This window comes from Pteropus medius, unplaced genomic scaffold (assembly GCF_902729225.1).
Source record: "Pteropus medius unplaced genomic scaffold, Ma_sr-lr_union100, whole genome shotgun sequence".
In the NCBI taxonomy this organism is placed as follows: Eukaryota; Metazoa; Chordata; class Mammalia; order Chiroptera; family Pteropodidae; genus Pteropus; species Pteropus medius.
This window is the reverse complement of record NW_024349802.1, coordinates 10605026-10613574: the sequence shown is the minus strand read 5'-3', so window position 1 is coordinate 10613574 and position 8549 is coordinate 10605026. Positions and strand designations below refer to the sequence as shown.

The following is an 8549-nucleotide window of genomic DNA, read 5'->3' as shown; positions in this document are numbered from 1 at the left end:
TGATAAATTGCAAAGTAAATATTAATCAAATGGATTTTTAAAAAGAAAGAATGAATAAAACAATTTTTGGAATAAATTCATGTTGGAATGAATGATATGGAATGTCTTAGAAGCTAAGGCATACCTTATGGAGTTTGTATGCATTAGGCCTTAATAGATATTAATTCCTTAGTGTGATTGAATTTGTGAAGTTGAGCAAATACTGAGGACCTATATAAAATTGGATTGCTGAGAGGACAGTGGGACACTGAGCCTGAGAGACAATGGGGGTGTGGGGTGGGGATGAAGAGGATGGTACAGGGCAGGTGCTAGCTCAACAGATAATAGCCCCTGACTCTGATTTTGCCTAGATTTTAGCTCGAGCAGGAACCATGGCTATTATTTCTTTAACATCTGGGTCAGTATGTATAGTAGGTTTCATAAATGTTTTCTGGTAGAATGAATAAATAAATTTATGAATTGTAAAGAAAACTCATGAAAAGTAACATCTTAAAATTTCTGACTGTGGATGATATTGGAAGTGTCTAGGAAGCAAATGAAAAAGAATGCACATAAACTGGAAATTATGAGGTAGAAACAAGGTTGAATTGGATACTTAAAAGATATACTAGCCTGAGAATAATTTCTTCTTCTCGTCATGCTTCACGCCCCCAGAATTGACTCAACCTTAGAGTTTCTGTTGACCTCAGGAGAGGATTCCCAATACACAAATTGGGAAAACAGAGGGAGGAAAATCTTTAATTGTTAAACAGGAAAAACAAGCAGCTTGAAGACATCTTACTTTTTTTTTCTCAATCCGAATCAGATATGCTATGACGTGTAAAAGAAAACTAATGATGGTGTGAAGCATGAGTATATTATCCAATTGCAATAAAACAGGACAGATACATCTGTGTCTAGATCGTACTTCTGCTGGGGTCTATTTTAGGGAGCTTCTGGATTTGTATCTAAAAGTGATATCTGGAAAAGAGATAACAATTTGTGCTCACATAGTGCTTTTCATCCAAAGGTCTCAAAGCACTTTACAAAGAAATAAGTATTATTATCCCAGATGGAACAACTCAGACATAGGGGCTGCTGCCCTTTTCAGCAAATTAGGAAGTGGAAGCCCTTGGACTCCTGACACAGGCCTAAGCTAAAAATTATTCAATCAGGTCTTCTCTTGATTGGGAGCTGGGACAACCAATGATATGACTTTTTTTAACATAAAGTAGAACATCGGGTTCCAGTCTTAAGAATTTTAGCATGTGTTCAAAACATATGAAAACGGGTGGTTTTAAAATTGCTGAATTTGGGGTAAAATATGGCTACTGAAACTAAGAAAAGTGGTTATTCTAGTCAGACTAATAATAGCTAACATGCTGAGCTTTATTCTAAGTGGGCTATATAAATTATTTTATTTAAGACTCGCAACAATTTTAATGAGGCAGGAACTATTATCACTTCACTCATTTTATACAGTTGAGGAAACAAAGTCACAGAAACACAAAGCAATTAGGCCAAAATATCAGTTAAACAAATGGCAGAGCTAGAATTCAGATGTAGGCAGTCTGAGTCCATTGCCCACTCTTAGACAGTTACTTTGTGCCAGGTACTGTGAAGCATTTTGCATGAATTATCTCACTGATCTTCACAGAACTGCTAAGAGGTAGATTTATTATTACCCCAATTTTATTGGAGGAGGAAACTAAGGCTTACAAAGGTGAAGTGACTTGCCCAAATGCACATTCCAGTAGGGATGGAGCCAGGATTTTGAAATGTAGGCAAAAGAGCACTAGGCAAAGAGTCAGGGTTTTAGTGCTGTTTCTGCCACTAATTAGGCTGTGTGACATTGAGCAATTCCAATCACCTCTATGGTCTCTGTATTTTCCTCTGTGAAGGGATATCAGGCCATCAGGATGCTAAAGTCCTTCCTAGTGCTAATAGTCTCAGATTCTCTATATCTGTTTTCTATTTAGTTCTGTGTTTGAAAAATCCTTGGAGGAAAAGAAATTAACCACACAGAACCTGAGAGTGACTCTGGAAGCCAAATTTAGAAAACAGACCTCAAAAGGAGAAAAAAGAAGTTTACCAACTGTCTTTATTTAGAAAATGAGACTGTCCTACAAAGTGTTTGGTTTGATTGGAAAGACTCAGTGACCACATAAAGGCCATACATTTCTTCTTCCCTAGCCAGTTCTCCTGGATGTAGTAAGTCATATAACCTGGTTCAGTGGCCATTTCTGGCCACTGAATTGGCTAAAGCTGGAGAAAGTCCATCTTGTGTGGGAGGGATCTGAGAGAAGAAGCCAAGCTTTTCATGTGGGTGTTCTATCTTGAATTCAGAATGTCTATTCCATTCTGTCTACTTCTGTTTTTGTTCTCAGTGATTATTATATAGTGACACAGCCCACTGCTACCACGAACCAGTTTTATCACAACCTTGTGGGGAGCCATGGTGGGTAGTGAACAGGTCTGGCTTCCATTTCTCTGTGGTTCTATTCAAAAGTGTGAGCTTGATCCAAAGGAAATGAAATCATTACCTTGAAGAGATACCTGTTCTCCATGTTCTTTGAAGCATTATTCACAATAGCCAAGGTATGGAAAAAAGTGTCCATCAATGGATGAATAGATAATAATGGATGTGATATATATAATGGAATATTACTCAGCCTTTAAAAAGAAGAAAATCCTGCCATTTGCAACAACATGGATGCACCTGGAGGACATTATTCTAAGTGATATAAGCCAGACAGAGAGAGACAAATACTACATGGTATCATTTATATGTGGAAACTAAAAAAAAAAAAAAGTCAGACTCATAGAATGGAACAGAATAGAATGGTGGTAGTCAGGGGCTGGGGAGAGGGGGAAAGGAGAGAGGTTGCTTAAAGTGTACAAACTTTCAGTTATAAAATGAATAATCTCTTAGGATCTAATGTATAACATAGTGACTATAGTCAATAGCAATGTATTATATAACTGAAATTTGCTAAGAGAGTAGAACTTAAGTGTTTTCACACACACACAAAAAGATAAATATATGAGGTGATGGATATATTAACTCAAGTGTAGGAATCCTTTCATAATGAATCTCAAATTATCACCTTGTATACTATAAATATATTGCAATTTTGTCAATTATATCTTAATAAGGCTAGAAAACTTCAAATAAATGAGGGGGGACCCTAAAAGTTGAGCTTGAGTTTGTGATAAATCATGGCCCCATCAATAGTTTTGTGATCTTGGAAAAGTCACTTAAATTCTTTCATGTCTCAATTTTTCTCATCTTTTTGTAAAATTATGCTTATACCACTTGGTCCCCAGTGTTATAAATTTCAAATAATCTGACATTGGTGGAAGTAATTTGGAGAGGTTACAGACCTCTCAGATGACAATGAAAATGAGGCCAAGAGATGCTTCTCACTCAGAGATGTGGTGATGGTGTGCACAAAGCACATGCTTTGGCAATGGGCAAGCCTAAATGGGAACCCTGAGTCTGCCTGTCATTTGGGCATTATTAAATCTCTATAAGTCTCTTCAATTTGTAAAATGCAAAGTTGTTGAGGAATAGAAATATAGACATGAAACTCTTGACACACAATGGGCCATTAATATATGGTGGCTATTATTTTTATTATCAATTATTGAATTATGATGAGGAGTTAACAGGTTCAGAATATCAAGCTTTATTTTCTTAGATATGCATACTAACTCACTTTCATCCCCAGGAATTAGGCTGTCATAGGGAACCAAATATCCTCCTCTTCTATACTAAATGGCTGAGGCTAATTCTGGAAGCTTGTCCTCACACATATCTTACCTTGTGGAAAACTGGGCAGGTACCTTTCTTTCCTTTAGAAGTCTTTGCCTAAGTCCCCGCCTTCTATGGCCACAGAAATCCTTATAGAATTAGGATTTCAAAACTTACCTTTGCAGTCTAAAGAGGATAAAATTATAGTGAAAAAATTCCCAACCCTTTTTAGTATGAGAATCTCATTTTAAGTTAAGAAAATTTCAAAGAATCCTATATAAATAATAGTTCTATTTTAAGTAGCTTTTGATTGAGGAAAATACATAATAACATTTCAGCAACAGTAAAAATGTAGAGGATCCCCTCTTAAATATTTTTTGAATAGATAGTATCTGAACTTGATCAAAATTCATGGGTACAAAAGGGAATACCATGAAAAGTATCTTTTTGCACCCCACTCTTCAGTTATCCAGTGCCCTTCCCAGAGCCAACTATTGTTTTAATTTCTGCTTGTCATTTCAAAGGTAATCTATGTTCTATAAATATTTATGTATTTATCCTTTAAAAAAAGACAAAATTGTAGCATATATTGCCATTCTTCTTCACTCTGATTCAGTCTTCTTCATATTAAAGTGTCTTGTTGTACTTAAAATAGATATGTGAAAAAATATGTATTTTTATTCATTACAGTGGCATCTACTACTGAAAAGTTGCATCATATTTTTTTAATATACAGAAAGTCTTAGTCCACAGTAACTATATACCACTTAGAGATTCTCAGCTCTTAGATTGGGAACCACTGATATAAGTAAAATATCAACATTAATTTTGGCCCTAATTCTGCACCAGGTATTGTTCTAAGCACATTACACTTATCTCACAAAGTCTACATCCCTCAGACCCTACTAGTCTCAGTGTAAATGTTATCTCCTCAAAGAAGTCCTCCCTTATCCAAGTAGACCTACCCTCTCCCCTTTCCATTATTTCTTATCATTTCATCCTGTTTATTTCCTTCAAGACATGTAGCACTCTAAGTAATTTAGTTACCTATTCATCTACCTGTTTACTGTTGTCTTCCCAACTAGAGTATGAGCTTTGAGAGCAGAGACAGGGTGAATTTGGCTCACTGCAGTCTACCTAGTGACCAGTACTGTGCCTCTGTGCTTGGCACAGAGGATCCATTCAATTGGATGTTTACTGAATACATACATATTGAGCAAAAAACTTTATGAGGTAGACCCTCTTATTACCTCCATTATACAAATGAGGAAACTGAGGCCTAGAGAGTGGAATAGACTCATTCCAAAGTTAATAAGTTATAAAATTGGTTTGAAACCCCCCTCTGCTTGACCCCAGAGCACAAGCTCTTCCTTCACTACTTTGGCCTCAGAAACAGAAGACTGAATACAGTCCTGGCTGTGTGTGATCTTGAGAAAAAGTTCCCTTTTCTCACTGAGACTGTTTCTTCCACTGAAAAAATGAGAGGGTGGAGTTAGTTATCTTCTTTATAGTGATGTTCTGTGATGTATGAGATCTGTGATCTATGAAATGAAAATGGGGACAATGAAGGGGTCAACAAGATGGGCTGCGCCTTTAAGTGAGTTGATTTTCTGTTCACTGAAGATTTGCTGATCCTTATTCTATGCCAGGCACTGTGTTGGATCTCCTATCAAATAGAGATCCAAAGACTAACAGGACATAGTCCCCGCCATTAAGGTGCCTGGTCTAATGGGTCAAATGCAGCCCCATTAACAGCTGCTTGAAGTACAGTATAGGTCAGTGCAGCAATGTGTCTGAGACACACGGTAATACAGAAGAGAAAGGGATTAATGCCATCGTGTATGTGTATGGTGGTGGGAATGCAAGAGAGGGATGAGGTATAATGCTGAGCTGAGCCTTGGAGAAAGAATTGTTTTCTAGGTGGACAATGTAGAGGTGAGGCTTCCTGGATATAAGAGACATTATGTGCAGAAGCACACCAAGAAACAGGACAACGTGCCAAGGATTGCTAGGGTAGGTGGTTGGAGCCCGGAGTATGGGAATCCACGAAGAGTCATGCTGAAGAGCTCGGACCTTACTCCTTAGAGCAGTGGCAGGGGCAAACCATGTTTACAGTTTGTTTTGAGAAAGATGATTCTGGCAGTTGTTAGGACTGGAGGAGGGTGATGGCGCAGGTGTGGAGACCAGCTGGGAGGCTTTGGCCTAGGTGAGAGATAATGAGTACTTGGACTTACAGTATTCACCGCAGAGTTGGAAAGGAGCTAGATAAATCGGAGTTGTTTTTCAATGTAAAGCCAAAGGACTTGGTGATTAATTAGATGAGGGAGAATAAGATGAGACTAAGGGATTTATGGGAATGAATTGGGGGCCAAGTATAAAATGGTGCATTAATAATTACAGGGAATTTGGAATGGGGTGGGAGAAATAATGCTGCTGGCTTTGGGTATGTTAAATTTAAGGTGTCTCTTAGCCAGGAGGAAAGGTCTAGCTCCTTCTTTCCTTTTCAGAATAGCAGTCTTAGCCTAACTCAAACATCCTTGGGCCAGTTTCCTGCCAGGCCCAGTCAGGGATAAAATTCTCCATCCACATCCTTCAAGCATATAAGCTGGGTATTGAAAACTCTCTGGATCCTTATTAATATGAGAGGAATGGGTCGTGAATTGCTTTTTAAAATCAGATACTGGCTCTGATATAGCAAACTCTCCTGCCTCTTGTAAGCACCAGACTTTTCAAAATAAACCATTTCCTGTGGAGAAGCTTCTGGCCTGACAGGCTCTGCTCTCAGGTTAACTCCCAAGAAGCCCCCACCTCCTTTGGGAGCGGCTTTTTAAAAATTGAGATTGCAACCTGGTCCCGCCTGGAGGTTGGGAAGAGCCCAGAGTCTTGGGACTAGACCCTCTCCCAACCACTACCCCTGGGTAGGTGTCCTCAATGCCGAGACAAGACCCCACGTAGCCCCAACTCTTCCCATATTGACAGGACTGGGATCCTTCCCCACTCAGCTCGAATCTCCAGCGCTCACCTGGCAGTGTCAGGGCCGAGCACGTGGGCTCGATTAAGGGTCAGCTTCTAGGGTCCTCGCAGGGAAAGGGACAACCCAGGAGGCGGAGGCTGGACACCCAACCGCCTCCCCCTCCCCTTCCAACAGCGGCAATCTCTCTGGCTGCTGCCGGTGGTGGCCAAAGGTAGGGGTACGCCCTTGTCCCACTCCTGTGTTCACAGGACGGTGCAAGAATCCGTTATCTCTACTCCGCCTCCTCGTCACGCACTACCCCACTGTCATGCGGATAAAACACCAGAGCAAAGGGTAGGACGGCCCTTCTCGTGCCCCTGCGGGCCCTGAAGCTGGGCCCTAAAGCAGTGCAGTCCCAAGCTTCTCCTGCAGAAGCCGCGCTCCTCACTCGGTCCGGAGGTAGAGGGGGCGCGAGAGAGCAAGTGGGCGGGCGTCCCATCCTCCGCATCCTCCTCCAGGTCCTGGCGCGCAGGGTGCGAGCGCTGCGCGGCTCCGCGCTGCGCATCGCGGCCCACTTGCCTCCTGCCCCCTGCCCTAGCTGGGCCACCTCCCCGGGCCGCCGGTGGAGGGCTACGAGGCGCTAACGTTACGCTGTTTCCGGTTTTCCAGCAGGCTCTGTTTCCCCTCCCAAGGCGGCGGCGGCGGAGCGGCGGAGCCCCCCAAATGGCCTGGCCAGATGCGGCAGGTTTGCTGCTCAGCGCTGCCGCCGCCGCCAGTGGAGAAGGCTCGGTGCAGCAGCAACAGCGACAGCAGAAGCAGCAGCAGCAGCGGCAGCAGCAGCAGCAGCAGCAGCAGCAGCAGCAGCAGCGAGAGAAGCAGCAGCAGCAGCAGCAGCAGCAGGAGCAGCAGCAGCAGCTACAGCAGCATCTCTCGTCCCGCTGCGCCCCCAGAGCTGCGGCCGCCGCAACAACCGCAGCCCCGCAGCCCCGCAGCCCGGAGAGCCGCCGCCCGCTCTCGAGCCGCAGCTGCCGGCGGCATGAGGCGCGACCCGGCCCCCGGCTTCTCCATGCTGCTCTTCGGTGTGTCGCTTGCCTGCTACTCGCCTAGCCTCAAGTCGGTGCAGGACCAGGCTTACAAGGCACCCGTGGTGGTGGAGGGTAAGGTACAGGGACTGGCTCCAGCCGGCGGCTCCAGCGCCAACAGCACCCGCGAGCCGCCCGCCTCCGGTCGGGTGGCGCTGGTGAAGGTGCTGGACAAGTGGCCGCTCCGGAGCGGGGGGCTGCAGCGCGAGCAGGTGATCAGCGTGGGCTCCTGTGCACCGCTCGAAAGGAACCAGCGCTACATCTTTTTCCTGGAGCCCACGGAGCAGCCCTTAGTCTTTAAGACGGCCTTTGCCCCCCTCGACACCAACGGCAAAAACCTCAAGAAAGAGGTGGGCAAGATCCTGTGCACTGACTGCGGTGAGTCGCCCCCTCCCTCTGCTGGGGAAAGGGGGGAGGGGCGGGCTAGTGGAGAATGGGGGCGGGGAGGGGAGGTGCTGCAGGTGCCCAGGCCTGGCAGCGCCGGGCCGCTGGGGGTGGAACCGCCCCTGGGCAGGGCGCCTGGCACGGGTGGGTGAGGGGGTTGAGGTTGGGAAGGAGGATCAGGCTCAAAGTGTGCCAGGGGTGGGAGGCAGGGGGAGGCTCTGGCCTGTGCCAGCAGGGATCTGCGGCTGATATATGGCATGTGGGGCTGGAAAGCTGCCATCATAGCCCAGTAGCGGCAGGAAAAACAGCGAGGTCGGGGTGGTGCTGGCCAGAGGCTCGGTGAGTCAGGAGTGACCCTCGGAGGCCTTGCCCGCCCTGCTCCCACGGGCCTGCCTTG

At 44.6% G+C, this 8549-nt stretch overlaps 1 protein-coding gene across 4 annotated transcripts in view; it reads left to right on the top strand.

Annotated features, from left to right (window-relative positions):
• The first annotated feature begins 7192 nt into the window (after positions 1-7192).
• The window catches only part of NRG2 (neuregulin 2), a 161660-nt gene continuing 160303 nt past the window's right edge, over positions 7193-8549 (top strand). For all 4 annotated transcript variants that reach the window (XM_039836269.1, XM_039836271.1, XM_039836270.1 and 1 more), the window contains exon 1: positions 7193-8146. In XM_039836269.1, coding sequence (XP_039692203.1) covers positions 7423-8146 — 724 coding nt within the window. In that variant the 5' untranslated portion in view covers positions 7193-7422. The remainder of the gene's footprint in view (positions 8147-8549) is intronic.